Source organism: Antedon mediterranea, chromosome 10 (genome assembly GCF_964355755.1).
Source record: "Antedon mediterranea chromosome 10, ecAntMedi1.1, whole genome shotgun sequence".
Lineage (NCBI taxonomy): Eukaryota > Metazoa > Echinodermata > Crinoidea > Comatulida > Antedonidae > Antedon > Antedon mediterranea.
The window spans coordinates 24,376,059-24,394,733 of NC_092679.1; the positions used below are offsets into that span (position 1 = coordinate 24,376,059).

The 18,675-nt window shown below is 31.5% G+C and overlaps 2 protein-coding genes across 5 annotated transcripts; one reads left to right on the forward strand and one right to left on the reverse strand.

The window, feature by feature from the left end:
- Positions 1–129: 129 nt before the first annotated feature.
- On the forward strand, positions 130–10,332 carry LOC140059847 (ADP-ribosylation factor-like protein 2). 2 transcript variants are annotated; one of them, XM_072105794.1, is made up of 6 exons: positions 130–269; positions 616–726; positions 1,079–1,241; positions 1,540–1,620; positions 2,264–2,409; positions 9,720–10,332. In XM_072105794.1, the coding sequence occupies exons 1-5, from the start codon at positions 205–207 to the stop codon at positions 2,396–2,398; spliced, it is 555 nt and encodes a 184-aa protein (XP_071961895.1). In that variant the 5' UTR covers positions 130–204; the 3' UTR covers positions 2,399–2,409; positions 9,720–10,332. The 2 variants fall into 2 exon arrangements, with proteins under 2 accessions (XP_071961895.1, XP_071961897.1); XM_072105796.1 differs by lacking the exon at positions 9,720–10,332 and adding an exon at positions 5,531–6,077.
- LOC140059846 (uncharacterized) lies at positions 2,745–18,675 on the reverse strand. Of its 3 annotated transcripts, none has more exons than XM_072105791.1 (13): positions 18,284–18,674; positions 13,779–13,983; positions 10,765–10,943; positions 10,358–10,465; positions 9,475–9,568; positions 9,139–9,188; positions 8,381–8,465; positions 8,069–8,154; positions 7,719–7,913; positions 6,749–6,844; positions 6,170–6,418; positions 5,587–5,672; positions 2,745–4,260 (listed from the first exon to the last, which is right to left on the reverse strand). In XM_072105791.1, exons 1-13 carry the CDS (start codon positions 18,344–18,346, stop codon positions 3,762–3,764), a joined length of 1,995 nt encoding a protein of 664 aa, XP_071961892.1. In that variant the 5' UTR covers positions 18,347–18,674; the 3' UTR covers positions 2,745–3,761. The 3 variants fall into 3 exon arrangements, with proteins under 3 accessions (XP_071961892.1, XP_071961893.1, XP_071961894.1); XM_072105792.1 differs by lacking the exon at positions 18,284–18,674 and adding an exon at positions 15,957–16,080; XM_072105793.1 differs by lacking the exon at positions 2,745–4,260 and adding an exon at positions 4,313–5,092 and having other exon boundaries at positions 18,284–18,675.

Genomic DNA, 18,675 nt, shown 5'->3' on the forward strand with positions numbered 1-18,675 from the left:
TTAAAAACATTTTTAAAACTTTGCTGATTTATTAAATTATGATTGATTGATAAAAAAATAATACTAGGGCCTAATATACTTTTATGATACTTTTGTTAGAGGTATGTGCGTAAGACCTTTGACCTGCAAAAAAAAAGAAGTGAACGAACCACCATTTTTCGCAATCATAATTAGCCTAATATTATTAATATTATATTGTTAAATATGGGTCTTCATTCCATATTAAGAAAGATGAAGCAAAAAGAAAAAGAGTTGCGGTTACTTATGCTGTAAGTTCCATAAAACTATGTTAAAAGGAGTGTGTAAATAAGCTATAGGCCCTAGGCTAGGCTGTATAATCGTATAATAGCCTATTTTATTATTAAATAGGCCTGGTAGAGTAGGCCTAGCTAGAGAGCCTAGCTAGCTAGGGACAGGCCCTCTCTACTACTAGTACCACTACTGCTAGCTAGGCTAGTAGTAGTAAGCCCTAACTTAACATCTAGCGTTTTGAGTATTTGGTGTTTTCATTTTCAATACTGTTTTTTGAGATAATTAATTGTGATAAAAAGAAAACTATTTTTAAAAATGATTTTTTTTCCGCTTTTTTTTACATGATTTAAAAAAAATATCCAGTGGACTAGATAATGCAGGTAAAACAACAATTCTTAAGAAGTTTAATGGTGAAGACATCAATACAATATCCCCTACCTTAGGCTTCAATATAAAAACACTGGAACACCGTGAGTAAGTTAAACATTGAAATTATTATTATTACATGCAATTTTCATTATCTATTTTTTACAAAACATGACTGCACGTATAAATTTGATTTAAAAGTGTAATTTATGATTTGTTCATGTACATATTTTAAATTTGATCTATACTATTGTATTAACTATCAGTAGGCTAAGTCTGTATTTTGTATAAATTATGCAGATGTGACAATTACTGTACAGAGGTCTATCCTAATCACCCAATTGAGATATGAATTTTATTTTAAATAAAGTACATTAATATTTTATAATAAATTTAAAATAACTTTAAAACTAAAATAAATTAAATATGACTATAATAATTCTTGCTTCATTTTTGACAGCTTTAAACTAAATATATGGGACGTAGGAGGTCAGAAATCTCTACGATCTTATTGGAGAAATTACTTTGAAAGCACCGACGGATTGGTATGGGTTGTTGACAGTGCTGACAAGAGACGTATGCAGGATTGTCAGAAAGAATTGCATGAACTCCTTCAAGAAGAGGTTTGTCAATTAACCTTGGAATTTCTAAAGTTGTAAATTGTTGTTATATAATTATACCTTAATAGAAAGTTGACACAAAAAAAGATCTTTAGATATATTTTATTTGATATATTCAGTACTGTAAATTCATAATTAGTCCCACTTAAATGTAGCCATGCTCCTTGGACTCTACTCAGTAGTGTTTGATTGTTACGTTAGTGGGTGATACATGAGCGACAAGAGTCATTCTAGCTGGGAACTGTTGTTTTACCTTTAAATAACTAACAAGAAAAACCTTTACTTTCTCTTTCAACCTTAGAGATTAGCTGGTGCCACGTTGTTAGTGTTTGCCAACAAGCAAGACCTTCCAGGATCACTCAGCCCTGAAGAAATCAGACAGGTGTGTGTGGATGACGTGATTATTATAATTATTCCTTAAATGATGTATGGTCTACTGATTTGGATATACTATGTGATATTTAACAATTTAAATATAAAGATGTATTGTCCCCCAAAAACATGATAAAATGAAGATTTGAATAAGCCATTTTGTAGTTTTGATAAAGTTAATCACTAAAAATTAATGTTTTCACTTATAAAAAGACAAAACAAATGGTTTAATTTTACAACCAAATTTGACATTTTTGCTTTAATTTTTTCAGGTAAATAATTTTTTTTAGATTCATAAGTGAATAAATATTATAGAACATAACAGTGGCATTTCAACAATAGAACATTGAAAAAAAAAGAAATTTTGTTCAGGGGGACAATATATTTATTTATTACCATATTTACTGAGGGTAGCCTATCCAGTTCCTAATAGAACTGATCATTCAAGGCCCTCGAAATATCGAAATATATCTTTTATATTAGATTTTTAATTTGTTTAACTACAAGCCTGTCAACTTGATTCCTAATTCCTGCAGGAGACATTGTCATGAAGTTCTCCATTTCACAAAAATTAAACCACTTTTACTTTGCAACAGAAAGTGAATGTGATTATTATAGGCCTATTAACTGATTACATGGTCTTATGTTTCCAGGCGATGAATTTGGATGAGATTAAAACACATCATTGGATGATAATTGGCTGCAGTGCAGTGACTGGATTAAATCTTCTCAGTGGTATTGATTGGTTGATAGATGACATTGCATCACGGATATTTACTATGGATTGATTACTTTATCAGTAAGAACAATTTCTTATTTGTTTAGTTTTTTTCATGTAAAATGTATAAACTTTAAAAGGGTTTATAATAAGCTCTATACTGGATGACAAAGCTTTGTGATGTTTTAAATACAGTTAGAACCCCTACTTAGGGACACCCTGTTAAGGGGACACTTTTCTGTGAAATGAACGCTACAGACCACCCCTATTAAGGAGACAACTTGTTAGTTTAAAGGTGTCCCCTTATTGTGGGTTCTATAAATAATGCTGTAGCACATACTTAAAAGTGCATCACAATGTTTTTAACAAACAAACAATCATTCCATACCATAAAAAAACAATTTTTATTTACATTGATTTAGATAATTTAAATACATGATTGTCCTAATTTAAAAAATATATATATATATTGCATTTAAAAAATTCCAGAATTACAGTCAGGCCTAATTACAGTCAGGCCTAATTACAGTCAGGCCTAATTACAGTCAGGCCTAATTACAGTCAGGCCTAATTACAGTCGGGCCTAATTACAGTCAGGCCTAATTAAGTAAATATATACAAAGAAATACTTAAAATTCCCATGAAATAATGGAAGAATCCATTAGGGAATTTTTTAGCATACTCTGTGGTATTAGAATAATATAGAATTATTAAACCTATGTTACATTCACTATGTATACATACTGTATACAATATTGATTTAAAATTAATTTGGCCTATTAATTACATATTATGAATCAATGTTAACAATAACACAGATGTACAGACTTAGCAACATATCTCAATCATATTTTTTTGTAATATTTTTATTATAGAAAATTACATTGTAAAATTAATATATTGTAATATTGAATAATTTGATGATTTCAATACAGAACCACAATAATCACATTTTGATCAACTAGACAAGATTTATTTAATGCCAAAAGTTACTGTAGAAGTTTGTTGTTATTTGTTATTATTTAAATACATATTTGTTTTGTTATACCTTGTTATGTCTGGATTCCCACTGAGAAATTAATTTTTTTTTCTTTAACTTTGCAAATTGTTCTTTCCTACTTTGTCTGGAGAAAGTACTTCTAAATATCAGGCAGTAGAAAGACTATTCGTAAAACAAGACAAAGGCTATAGTATTAAACAGTACATGAAGTGGGGGGGGGGGGACCCCTCGGGCTGTCCCTGGTACCATACAAAATGATTGTGATTTTTGTTCACTTTTATCTGTATTTGTACTTGTACTTTATGGTATAAAAATAAATCAAATCAAAGAAGGGTGGGGATTCAGCTATGTAGTGAATTGATAAAAGCACACCTTTTGATCCTAGAGTCTTTCGCCTTTTAGTAGTTCCGGAGGAAATTATGAGAAAATGTGATTATAAGGTATTTAGAAGCTCATGGGGCTGTGGATCCAGTTTAGATGGACTACCTCTACGAGGTGAAATTAAGGAGTCTCTTGGGGTTGTTGACCTCTTTCCTTTAGTACGTACTTTCTTATCTTTTTTATCAGGACCAATTACTAAACTTGCAAAGTCCATTGTTTTACTCAAGAACCGTTCTTCTTTGGTATACTGTGTTCCTATGTCTTTGTTCAAATCAACCGTTGCGTCGAGAGATCGGAGTGCCGCGCCAACGGCCTGACCCTTACGTCCACGATCATCCCATTGGCTTACGTCGGGGCGTAATGTTTTGTTCAGTTTATTTCTTCGTTCCTCCGACATGTTCTTAGTTACATCGTCAATATCGAGATCAACAAACTTCTGAGCGACTGGAATAAATGTGGCGTCAGAACGTCTGTCAAACACTCGGCTCATTCTTTCTTTACGATTAGTTCTTGCGGTTTCCTTTGATGATTTGTGTCCAAACACAAGCTCACTATACAAAATAAAATTTTCAAATTCACATTTTTTTCATAGAAATGTAATAAATGTTTATTAATACGGTATTATTAATTAATGTATCATAAAAATAAACTTTTTTCATATTGTGCAAATACATTTTATAAACAAACTAATGGGCAGAAAGTTTTTAAAGTTATGTACAGTAATTAAAAATAGTCGCTACTAAAAATCAAATTGGCTATATACTCACAATTTAAATGTGTAATTGTGCACACTGTTTCTTCTAAGATACTGTATAGTATTCATTTAATCTAACTGTTTAATTAAATATTCCAAAATCTTATTATACAGTAATTGATTTTATTTGGTGACTAGATCTATGTAATTTAGTGAGACATCTCTTCCTACTGTATGTATGTATTTTATTTGGTGACTAGATCTATGTAATTTAGTGAGACATCTCTTCCTACTGTATGTATTTTATTTGGTGACTAGATCTATGTAATTTAGTGAGACATCTCTGCCTACTGTATGTATGTATTTATTTGGTGACTAGATCTATGTAATTTAGTGAGACATCTCTTCCTACTGTATGTACAGTATCTCATTCCTTTGTACTGTATAATTTTTTCCTGATTATATATATATTATTATCCTATAACAAATTCTATATTCAAAGTGTATTTTTTATCCTTTATTTTCCAAGCAGTATAAAAAATATATCTAATAATTTTTCTATTTCTTTTAAAATCATATTGTAAATGTTAATAAATCTATCCTGCACTCTGTAGTCCTGACGTCTCTAAACCATAAACCTAGGCTAGGGTAACTCTTTTAACATTTCTTCTTCTAGTTGACTAAATGTTCTATCAAATGAAAAGAAAACATTCTATAAAGTAATGTAAACTAGTAATTTACGAAAAATAACCGACTGTATATGAACAAAATATAATGTTTATTTAAGAATGAATACAGCATTATTTGAGCTGGAATTCTTAGTAATTTGCAATAACAGCAACCTTTCCTCCTTATATCTACTGTACGGTGAGAATATGTTTTACCCAGTAATTTGTAACAAATACTAAGTTGTACAATTAAGAACAGACAAAACATTTGTAAGTTCTCAAACATGACTCAAATGGTACTTTTAGACCACTTCTGGCATTCATTCTAATTAATGCCTACATGGTCTAAAGTCTGTAGAAACACAAGAACATACATTGTGCAATAATTTATTTGACCATGACAAGAAAAAAAGGTGAATAATAAATAAACACATCACTGCTCTATTTCTCTTCTTATAGGAATTAATAGGAAAAACACAAATTAATTATGATTGGTTAACCTTTGACCTACTAACCTGAAGTCAATTTCACCATCTCCATCTTTATCAAGTGTGTGCATCAATTCATCCACCTGGCTCTCAGTCATACGGATTCCTGATGACTACAATAATACAACATTCATTTTTACATTAATGTCCTATTATGTTTAAGAAGAGTTTGAGGACGCCTGGACTTACCCATATTATTTGATCCAAAAAAATGACTGGGGTAATAATGTTCAGCGCTTAGAGGTTTCATTACATTAGGCGCTATATAAATCCAGGATATTATTATTATTATATCTAAACTAAACAGACATTATCATCTGTTATATTTTACACATTGCTTTTACATTACAAATGTATAATTGTTTCAAATGTTGTGGTATCATTTATTGAAAATAAAAATAAGCAAATAGCTAACTTTGATGTAGAAATACGTACTGTTAACAATTCCTCAGTATAACTAATACACTATTTGATTTGGTTTCAAATGATGTGCATTATTTTCCCCCATTGAATTGAATAAAAGTACTATTGCACTACAGTATGTGTGACAATGTATATGTTAATAAATATAAACAGAAAACGAGAGGAAAAAAATAGAAGATTTTCTTACACTTATGCCTTTCTTGAATTCTTCTTTAGAGACGCTCATACTTTTGTCCTTGTCATAGGCCTTAAACAAATCCCACACACGCATGTTGTTTTTGTCAATGTAGTCTCGAAGCATCTTCAGTGGATCTGGTCTTTCTTTTTCTTTCTTTTTGAATGCTCCAAATGCACCCTTATAAAACACTTTGAAGTCAGGACGCAATTCTTGAATTTCTTTTAACAGATCTTGGAAATCCTTGTTCACCATAATGTCCTGAGATATTCAATAATAATATTGTTAGGTAATGAAGATGATTTGAGTAATTTTAGTACAATTAGTTTACACAGAGTTTTCAAACTTTTGAGTTTGCAAACTCCAAGTTTGGCAAGAAAAGTTGGCCTAAATCTGCCAACAGACTAATTAGACTAATTTTCTGTAAACTAAAAACTGTAGAATGGTTTAAAGAATATTGAAATCATCCATGAATACATCTACAATTTGAATTTTGTACGACATTTTATGTATAGTTCAATTAATCAGGAAAGAGACTTGTTCACCTACTTAACACTGCAGACTTAGTATAAATATAAAAATAGTTCTCACCGTGAGATCCAAATCAATAAGTGCGCTATTCGTATTGGCACGCAAGGCTAACAGCAATGCATGCGCACCAGCTGCTGTTATAGGATTCAAACCAAGCTGTTAAGACAAAAGACATTATTTTATTTGTTATCCAATAATTATAATATATTTATTCATTTGATTAATATAGATTCACTCAAAAAAAAAATATTGATAAGATTATAATTAGAATTTATTTACAGTTTTAAAGATTAAAAGAAAAAGAATATGTAAATTGATTTGAGACCTTATTGAAATTTAATACACTAGTAGTAGAGGCTAATCAATTAGCAAAATATTACGGTATTTGTCTATTTTTCCAATTATAGAAGTGTGTTTTAAAAATTTATTTAAATATTGAAAATAATTTGTAATGACCATGCATTCTAACCACTTTGGAAAATTCCCGAGATATATAGTAGTATTAAAATAATTTCAATGACATACTTGTCCAGTAGGCCTTATGTAGCCACATAGCGCACACCACTGTGTTGTGTTTTCTAAATATTGATTTCATAACTACAGATTTTGGCTTATTTAAACACTCATATTATAAATACATTTTATACTCTAACAGTTATAACTTTGTTTATTCAATTGATTTCATTTGTATATCTGCATACCAGCTGCCAAAATACCAACAAAAATTACAATATTTTTAATACTGCTGCTAGCTGAACTTAAATGTAACTAATTATGAAATTGTGCTACAGAAATGTGAAAATGTGTTAACAATTTACTCATATTTGGATGAATTGTTACTTGTATTTGACATTATATTAAAAGTTCACCTGACTTTAAAATATATTATAATTATTAATATAAATATTGATGGACATTATACATTGCAAAAACTTAATTACAACATGTTTTTAGATTCAAATAAATTAATAATTTATACTGTAAAGTCTGTATAAAATTTGTTTGACAGTTTCCATTGGACAATCCTTACCTTTATCAATTTTAATGTGTCGTTTATTTCCAATCCTTTAGAAAGTAAAATAGCGCCCTCATTAGTTATTCTATTATTGCTCAGATCTAATTCAATGAGATTGCTGTTGAATTTCAAAGCTTCCGCCATTGCTAGAGCACCCTCATTGGCCAATCCATTCCATGATATATTTAGAATTTTGATTCCTATATTTTCCTTTAAAATATAATGATACAAATATTTGTTAATTCAGATAAAAAAAAATGATCAATTGTCCATATTAGGTGTTTTAATTGATAATGTGGCTTGTGAAATACTTTTTTGCAAAAAAGCAAGCAATGTCTGAAATAAAAACATCAACTAGTACTTACAGCTAATCCTCTACATATACTGATTGCACCTTTCCTTCTAATGTGGTTCCAACTGAGATCTAACACTTCTAAAGTCTCATTTGTTGCTATGGTAGAAATATAAATATAATATTTATAAAGTTTAGCACATTTATTTTCTAAAAATATTTGTTTATGGGATTTGGAAGACATTTAATCGAAGTAAAATGTATTAATCCATTTGGATGACTAATTAATTGACATGAGTAAATTTATGTGAAAAATAACATTGAAATTGGCAAGAAAGATTTCAAACACAGGGTCTTTATAATGTCTAATGGCAGGATTTCTTACCAATGGCTGGGCCAAGAATTTCACCACCAATTTCTGAAAATTCGTTGTGGCTTAAGTTTAACTCTTTGACCTTGCTGTAGTTGCTCTGTGAAAAAGAAAAGTTATTTGTTTGAAATAGTAGTAGTTTCCAGAACATTTGTATACTGTACTTTACTTTCAGTGCGAATTTCTTTCTTTTTTATCCATATCGACCAGTCAATTCAGTTTATTATAGTTGGGGCCTACGTTTGTTTTGAGACTCCGAAACAATCATGTGTTTAAAATAAAAGACTGAATTTTACTTTTCTTAATTTCTAAATCATAATATGCTCTCCTTAAGACAAGAAATCTGTGCTTGTTTTCCTAAATTATTAATCTCTTACAATTTTATTTTTTTTAGTCGCCTGCAAACGGTCGGTAGGTTTGTTGGTCGGTCGGTAAACACTAACTCAAATTTGAGCATGCGACTGCAGCCATGTACATATGGCCTTGTTCTATTATTATTGATGTATTATATTTTCATACAATCTCATTAATGTTGGTCTATTTTTATACATTTTTTTTAGTTGCATTCATTCAGTGCTTTTGTTATTCATCCTTGTTATTGAAATATTCAGGCCAATAACATTAATAATAATTACATGAGTATTGGCGCATTACAGATATTAATGTGTTGCTATAAAGCGTGTATTGACTGAGTACTCCATGTACTTCTGCTAGTAATTAAGTTTGATTATTTGAATCCAAGAATAGTAGAAACTGTTGAGTACAGTACTCACCTGAAGTGCATATGCAAAGTGTTCAGCATCTCTATCTCCAAATCCGTTTCCTACAAATCAATCCAAATTGATTGATTGATCAATTTATTTCAGAATAACAAAATTCCATAAAAAACAAAGAAAACGAAAAATCACACTAAACCAGGATTTTCTCCCATTTTGTGGAAAGATTTGAAAACCGTAACAAATAGTTCGTAACAAGCAAGATCATTTTCACTATTTTCAATTCAATTTCAATAATTTTCACTATTCAATACTCTTTATATGTTCTAGATAAGCTTAGTTACAGTCTTTTTTTGACTATAAGTATTTTAACAAAATATTTGTTATTTCTACCTGACAAAATGACCTTGCGTAGACTCTGGTTGTCATGTAGCATTTCACACATAGCTGGTGCACCTTTGCTGCCAATTTTGTTCTCACTTAGATTCTAGAATGATAAATAATTTCAAGGATGACAAACAATTTTTGTTCTGATGATAAATTTATGTGAAGTGAAAAGAGCATAATAAACCAATCCTCTCTTCTTCTGTCACCTATCTTTCAGTTCTAAATATATATATTTTTTTATTCTATTGTAGATTTCTACTGAAACCAAATGTTAGAAGTGCAATGCTAAATAGATGTGGGCTGGAAAATTACGATTAAATATACTTTATATATGGCAGAAATAATGTTATTCGCCATGCCGAAAATTCAACCAACTATATTAAAATCCTAGGAAGGAATTTCAGTTTAAAAAGACTTTTTTTATTGTGATATTTTGATAATAATTTATTATGTTAATAATAATAAAATGACACACAATGCTAAGGCCAATAGCGGCAAACTATCAGTAAATTAGTTTTAAACGCTATAAGTAAAAGGCAAAACAACAATATATACCAAGTTACAGTAGGTCATGGATTAACTGGGAACCTGTATTTTTTTAATAAGGAACTTGTTTTGTATGGTATTGCTAATTAGAAAAAAATAAATAAAAGCTAAGGGAACATGTGAAGATTATTCTACTGCAGTACTAACTACATTGTTAACTTATTAATCTGTTCATGCAATCACTTAACAAGCTTTTCTGTGCAGATGTGGAGGGACTGCATCATACAATAAACAAAATCATTGCAGTAGTAAGAAACTGTAGTTACTGCAGCAACTGCAGTAGAACAATTTCGAACATGATCCATACATAATACTTTATTTTGACTGGTTTATGTTTTCTTACCAAGTGTGCAATATAACAGTTTTCTTTCATCATGTCAGCAATGTATATGGCACCATCACTCTCTATCCAGTTATCTTCCAGATCTAATGTTAAAATGGTTGTGTTTGTCTATAGGAAATAAATAAACATTAATATAAACACTTTGATTTACACAATTGCTGTACTTATACAATAACAATAGAGGTAAAAAAGGAAAGAACACATACTTAAATGATTAAATCTCAATATATTAAAATGTTTGTTAGAGAATTGAACATGGAAAAGCAAGATAATAACCACAAGTTAAGTTTATTATAACATAATATCCGATCTGCCAACATTGTACATGTATTCACAACTCATTAAAATAGCTAAATACATTAGTTGTATTATTAGATTTACATTGAGAATATTTCATAAAATCTTACCACAAGCGGAATTGCAATGGCTTTAGCACCAGTAGGGCCTAACCCATGATGTTTCATCACAACCTTTGAGCTTTGCATGTGGCGCATAAAGTGAGACACAGGTATAACGCCCAGGTCCGTACATGCTTGCTGGTACACCTTCTTACCGGATGCGTCGAAAGATACTTTGGAAACCTCGCCTTCAAACGATGGAAATAAAACTCATTAGTTGTCTGTTCAGAGGAATAGATGCATTAAATCAGGGAAGATTTCACTCACTCACTCAATCAATCAATCAAATCAACATTTATTTCTTCCACATAAAATAAGAACAAATATCCAATATAAATTGTAATATGAAGGAAGAGGGCAAAACTCAAAAAGTAACGCCAGATGAAAAACAGAAATTCTATTAATCAAACGGCTTTGTGGCGAGCTAGCCCTAAATGAATGATAAAAATTACAAATTCATTAACGGACACAAACACACAGACTGATTAATTTAAAATTTCAATGTATAGTTTCTGTATAGATAAGATACTTAAAACGTCATCATTATGAATCTGAAATGAATTATGGACAATATTGTTGTCTTTCTAAACATTCCTATATCTACAAAGGATAGTGATCGACACTCATTCTTTTTTTTTCTCTCTCTCTCTCTCTTTTAATTTCATCAATAGTTGGAATCGTTAGAAATAGTGCGTCTTTTCTCTTCCAAAAAACACACGCGACGTTTTTAATCATCATCAGTGTGTTGTTATTTTCTACCACATGCAGGGCTTATTGAAATGTACGGTGTGCTATCACGTTTGCTTCGTTATTCTTTTCTTATTGATTGTTTTTGGCGATTGTTACAAATATAGCTTAAGATTAATCTTTGAAAAGAGTAGTTTCAAGGCATATCTTTAATAGCCATGCATCATCACTATGATTTGAAACGGTTGCTGCAAATCAGTTTTAAACTATTTTTAAATGAACCCATTGAAATTAATAATCGTTGTTATCAAAATTCGCATTGTATACGTCTCCATAGAGATTGTCATGGCAACAAATACAGTATCTGTAGATAACACGCGGGACACAAAACCTGGAAAGTTGTTCAATAATCATAAGTGGTTTTTACGTGATTTGCGTACAATGCGCATCCATTTGCTAGTTATGGAATGTTGTTAAAAACAATAATAATACTAGACATGAAACTCGTCACTTTGACGAGTTAGTTATCCGCACGACAAACGCCACGTGCACGTCATACGGTGGAATATTGCACACAGAAAAAGATTATGGCATTATGACCTGAACTGAAGAATATCATATCTTGTTAGTGCTGAATTCTGTCTATTTTGTGTCATATAGTATATGCAGTATAATCTGTATACATATTACATACAGTGTAGAATAGGTGAAATTACGGGACCCACCGTTTATTCCAATTTTTAACATGGCGACGATATTAAAATTAAACACTAAGATAGCAATTTCGGAAGGACATTATCTCACCAACAACATATTAACGTGTAGAAGAAATTTGAATACGTAGAATATGGATGCGTGCTCGTTTAAATATGATGAACCATGACGCAAAATATGAAAATACGACTTTTTTTATTCAACTGGCCATAGGATGACTTCACAACATCCGATTGGCAAAATGTTCACATTAATTCGTATCTACAGTCCAATAGCTTCCAGAAAACGTTTTAATCATAATCATCACTTTTTATTCTTACGAGCTATAACAGATTAAAATTTACTGTAAAGATGAAATTAATAACCCTGTTAATTATAATTTTTAGGCATGATGACGTCATAAAAATTAAAATATTTTTAACTCATGCGAAAGATAGTTGATTGACCTAGACAATATTAAAATCTCGGAGAAAAAGGAATACAGATAGGCGTGATGCGCTCCATTGAATATGATGAGCAATAACGAAAGAGACAAAAATCCTATATTTTTCATTCGTGTGGCCATACGATGACGTCACAAAGTCCGGTTAGCCATATTGATTCATGATCCGATATCTACAACTCATCAACTTCCAGAATTTGTAATTAAAAAAAATTTCACCTCGTTGTTTAGAATCTTTGACTGTTTAAAAAAAGGCATAATTTTGACGAATTTTGACAAATTTTTTAACTTTTTCATAAAAAACGCACGTAAATTATTCAATTCAACGTGCCCGTATGACGTAATTTTCAATCGAAATTGTTTAAAAGTTGGTAAAATTACTAGAAAAGGCTGAAAAAACATAAATCACACAAAAAAATTGTTTTCAACGCTACGTTCGCACCATGCGCGTAAAAAAAGGCGCGCGCGTGGGAATTTTTTACAGGCTTAAAATTACATGAAACGCGTAGAAAGTTGATTAGAAATTGATTTTTCGCATTTTGAAATTTTAAACGCGCGTGCGCGCGTCACTTCGTGTGAAACATGCCATTTTTTCCCCATAGTCAGTTAGCGCAAGATATAACTTAAACTTTTTTCAAGTTTCATATTAAATTGTTATATGGTTTTCGATCTATGTTAAATACGCGAAATTCGGAAAAACGCGCGTAAGTCATGTTGCGCAACTCTGACGTCATTCAAAAATAGGAGGTGCACAATTTCACGTAAATGCCCACATGTTGACAAAGTTATGAAATGTTATGTTTACACGTTTTTGAGTTACGCGAGACACAAAAATGACAGAAAGAAAGAAGAATACAGAAAAAAAAAAAAAAGATGATGAAACAGGACAGTTACAAGGAGTTATCCGCTCAATGCGGATAACTAATAATTATTAAACACACAACATAACTTGAAACAACTTGAAATATAAACGTATAAAAGTACATTTTTAGCGATAATAAAAGCAAAACGGTACTTTTTACAACATAATTAAATTGATGAAAATTGATTTCGATTTGCTCTACGCTATGGGCTTTCCACAGTTCTCAAGTTATTCGAAATGTTCATATACTTTTTTTTACCCCAATACACGCCCTTAATAAACAGCTTACATAAAATAATATCTCGATGTTGAACTTACCTAACCCATCAATCTCCAAGTCCGTGTCCCATCCACTGTCGCTATCATCATCCTTAAGAGGTGTCTCTTTGATCAAACTGTTCATATTCCGATCTAGATGGACACTGGAAAGTGGTAGACTGGACAGTCTACGGTTGCTCGTTTCGGTCGACTCGTCCTCATATTCCGGCTTATCACTGTTTACCTGCAACTCACCATTATGTAGCTAATAGATGAAATGATAAAAACTGGCGATAATAACCAAGGCGCAACACAAACCACAAAGTCAACATAATAAACCCATAGATTGTTCCAAAGTCCTGTTAAATGAACCAATCTCATTCACACAAGTTTATGTCCGCCTCAGTCTCTGGTCATAAATAAACTATTTTGATAAAAACACTTTATTTAATTGACTGTTTACTTTATTTTTAGCGGATACCGGTGACGTAAGCACAATAAACATGAACTATGCAGCACCAGTTTTGTTCCTTCGTTCATTTGAGAAATTCCGCTAAACCACGGAATTCGTGTTTTTCATCCGCCTCTGACTATCAGTGTACACAAATGTGTTTCTATCAATTGTCATATGCATTTTATTTATAATTTTTTTTCTTTACAAAAATACATAAAGACATCTGCGTACTATTATAAAATATGGTAATATAAACATGACGGGTGTACTGTATGACAAAAACTAAAAGTTCGGAAGATGTCGTAAGAAGTTTGATAAAATTATAAAAAAGCATTGAAAATATAAAACATAAAAATTGATTTTTTAAAAATGTTCCTATAATAACACAATTATATTGAGAACAACAATTTAAACTAGGGAAAGATCTGACTTTATATATTGAACATTTTGTTTGAAATAAACTGTTGAACAAATTCGTAGGCCTACTATTTGTAAGCCTAGTAGCAGTGGCTGGCCTACTATTTGTAAGCCTAGTGGGGCAGTGGCTGGCCTACTATTTGTAAGCCTAGTAGCAGTGGCTGCAAATGAAACGATTGTGCAAATGCATTCATTCCTCCTCAAATTGATCGATCTCCGTCCTGCAAAATGTCGTTATTGTATGTTCTCTCAAAATAATGAATCCATCTAGAAGCTATTGACAAGTTGATATTATGTTCCTATTCTTCTTAATCCTAACAATCGAAAAATAATGAAAGAACCCGGCACGTTGTTATTGTATAATGTATATTTCCTTTTCTTTCGTTCAGTCTTAACTCATTAATATTCATGCATATCTTGTGTGACGACGACGCTTCCCTTATACTGATCATGTTCATTTATATTTTATTGGCAATACAATGTGTTTGGTAATTTGTAAGTGCCCACGAAAGAGAAATTCATAATTAATAATTTTTTTCTTCTGCATGCTGTCATACAATTATTCATTGTATAATACCACCAAAATTACATGTTTCGAGAAATCTATTCTCACCATCAGAACTGTAATGAAAGCCTAGAGTACTATACCTACTACACAGTTGTATTTAAATGAGGCAATTGTTGCTGTAGCCTACAAAAACTAACATAAACTATTCCATGATACACTTGTAACATGTGACGCTTTTTAACTAAATTTAATTTGTTATTATTATTAAAGAATAATATCCTTATAAAAATATGTTTATTCGTTTTAATAAATACTTTTAGGCCTCCAGACATTTTTAGAAATTGAATTTTACGCGGCCTCGAAAAAGTAATTTATTATAATAATTCGCTCGCTTTTATTTTTGCATTCTGTATACAAAACTATAATGTTGCTGGCAAGCATAACATCTTAACCTTACAAATAATGTTGCTGGCTGGCATAACAACTTACCCTTACAAATAATCCTTATGATACAGTTGGAACATATGATGTACATGTATGCTGTATCATAGAGCTAAAGGATAACATCCCAAAAAGACTATTAATTAAAACAGCATTGACAATCGGACTTTTTTAATCGAAAGCGATTACACATTTTTATATTTATAATGTTCAAATTATTAATAGATTGGTTGTTCTGAGAGTAACATATTTTGCTTTTGTAGAAAAAAAAACAACTCAAAATTGCAGTTGCGTCAATAAATACTTCATTATTGTTTCTTTAAAGTAACGTTTTGCTCATAATAACAAAAAATAATTCATCAATATATTATTTAATAGTTTTAATAATTTAGTATAATACATGTTATTTTATTCCTACCTTTTGTATTATTTTTCTCCGTTGCTGTTTCGGTAATTTTCGTGACTCCATTTTCAATGCAATAATAATTTGGTTTCAAATAATTTATTGTTATATTTCATAACTCCATCTACTCGCTTGATTGTGATCTATACTTTCTGTGTATCGTCGCTAAGAGACCGTACATTATATTCCATTGATCTAATTTAGTCTTTATATGAGAATAATATGAGCATTGTTGTTCAGTAATTTCATACCTGAATTAAGTTGACTTTTACACGAGCTGTTATGACGCTTGAATTATTGAAACTATTGATCAATATATTATTGATAACTTGATATAAGAAGTACAGCTTTAGATACAAAGGGTATTGTTACACAATGATTATCATATATATAAACATTATTCCACCCGATTCTCATACCGTATGACGTTATATCATGTCTAGCAACAATAAAACAACCAGTGTTTTCTTGTCACAACTGATACAACCTTTCTCTCAAATGGATTACTATAAATGCTTCCTGAGGTTACATTGCCTCTTTATTCAGTGACACGTGCTATAACTATGATATGGCATGTTACCGTTCCTTGTTATGAAACAGCCCCGCAGTTTCTTGTTATTAGACATAAAACCGTCCTACTGCATAACCAGTATACTTATTTATGTCATCATTATTAGCAATCTGATGGGTTTGTAACAGTTGCTGTTCATATTCATTAATGTAGGCCTACTTTTTAGGTAATAATTGTAGGTGTAGGTGGTATGTTGATAGTGATAAATGTAGTTGTGGTAAAGGGTGTTGATAACGGTTTTAGTTATGGTAACAACACTGATGATTCTGCTTGTGGAGCGGTTCTCATTGTGATTGGGATGTGGTGCTTGGTGATTAAGGACGTTGATGGTTGTGGCATGGAGGTATACTGTACCTCCATGCTTGTGGTAACGGTTGGATATGTTGGTTGTATTGATGAACGGTGTGGTGACAGTAAAGAGTTGTGGTGATGGTTCTATTTGCGGCTACGGTGACGGTTGTGCTGCTGATGGTAATGGTTGGATATGTTGGTTGTCTTGGTTGTATTGATGAACGGTGTGGTGACAGTAAAGAGTTGTGGTGATGGTTCTATTGCGGCTACGGTGACGGTTGTGCTGCTGATGGTAACGGTTGGATATGTTGGTTGTCTTGGTTGTATTGATGAACGGTGTGTGGTGACAGTAAAGAGTTGTGGTGATGGTTCTATTGCGGCTACAGTGACGGTTGTGCTGCTGATGGTAACGAAGTTGATGGTGTGATTTTGTAACGAAGGAAGTTATTGTTAGTAGAGTGATTGAGATTTAGTTTCTACAGTTGGAGACAATAGACTTAAGAATAGCTCACTTTTAATCAGGGCCAGTCAAAGATAGGCCACCTGCTGGTTTATTTTTGAAATCAGAAAGTTATGTTAAGGCTGCCAGCATTGACGTTGAGCCGAACAATAGAATGTCGAAATATTCTGGGCAACCATTTTAACACTTACCCCTGTAACGCGATTGTATCTTAACATAGTTAACTCCAGGAGTCGTCAATGGATATTGATCAGGACACAATATACAATGGATATGATTAACTATTAATGAGTCCGTTATAGACAATGGTGGAGCCTAATACATGTGATCCGGTACTGGTTAGTATGCCTGGATATATTTGGAATTAGTTTTATTGTAATATATTTATCTGGTTCTTCTCAAAACGTGAACATATTATTAAAATACAGAATAGAGAATAAAGAAACATTTCAACTTTAATTTAGAAAATATAAAATTTACCACGTATACTCTGGCAGAGGCATATTCAAATCATACTTATAATTTTTTTTTGCTACCGTCAAGAAATTTAAGATGTGCTTTAAGTGTAAAACTGATGCTATGATATTTATCAAACCAGATCATACAATGTCATCTAGGCTAGTCCTAGGCCTAGAATTGCTGGTAATGCGCCGAAATATTTTTACTTAATTAAACATTATTTTAACTTACGTATTGATCATTCACATAAAACAAGTTTACATTTTTTGTTTTGCTAAACACCCCAGAACCTTTTTTTGATAAAGTGGATACTGATTCTTTATCGATAAATTTAATTTAGGAAAATAACAAGTTTTGGCGAAATAGATTGTGCCAGAACCTTTCTGTGACCTAAACGCCGTTTGTCTGTGAAATTCTTGTTTTAAACATTTATTAACAAGTTACATACCCTAGGAATACATATTTGTATTGCGGGTGTAGTAATGACCCACGGTAATGTATACCCTATGCCTATCATTTGTTCATGTTATGACCCCCACAGAAAAACAAACAAAACATTACCATTTCACTTGTATCTGCTGATTGATCTGTGCAGACTATTTCTTCTTCCTCTCCCACCGACATTATAGTAATTCCAAAACACGACAATCAAAATTAAGTTTGACCTGCTTGCCCCCCAATACTAGCCTAGGCCTACTGCTTGTTTAGGCCCCTATACTCCCTCTGGTCCTGGGATTTGACGGGTAGGCTAGTTAGCCTAGGCCTATCCTAATAAGTTTGACTTATTGGCCAGACTTATAAATCAGGAAAAATAAATTTACAATTACATTAATAGTTCTGCTCTTCAGTGTTATTTGAAATCAATGCTCAGTCAATGAGAACACAATAAAGTGTAAATATTTAAGGGAGGCTTAAGAATCGTTAGTGTACAAAACAAATTCAGAGTGGATACT

Bases quoted from the DNA above. Each gene is read 5' to 3' on its own strand.
- LOC140059847 (XM_072105794.1), top strand. From the start codon at position 205: ATGGGTCTTCATTCCATATTAAGAAAGATGAAGCAAAAAGAAAAAGAG. The intron at 270-615 runs GTAAGTTCCATA...AAAAATATCCAG, and splicing joins GAGTTGCGGTTACTTATGCT to TGGACTAGATAATGCAGGTA. The intron at 727-1,078 runs GTAAGTTAAACA...CATTTTTGACAG, and splicing joins AAAACACTGGAACACCGTGA to CTTTAAACTAAATATATGGG.
- LOC140059846 (XM_072105791.1), bottom strand. From the start codon at position 18,346: ATGTCGGTGGGAGAGGAAGAAGAAATAGTCTGCACAGATCAATCAGCA. The intron at 10,466-10,764 runs GTAAGATTTTAT...TATTTCCTATAG, and splicing joins CCATTGCAATTCCGCTTGTG to ACAAACACAACCATTTTAAC. The intron at 4,261-5,586 runs GTTAGTAGGTCA...TATTTTGTATAG, and splicing joins GATGGTGAAATTGACTTCAG to TGAGCTTGTGTTTGGACACA.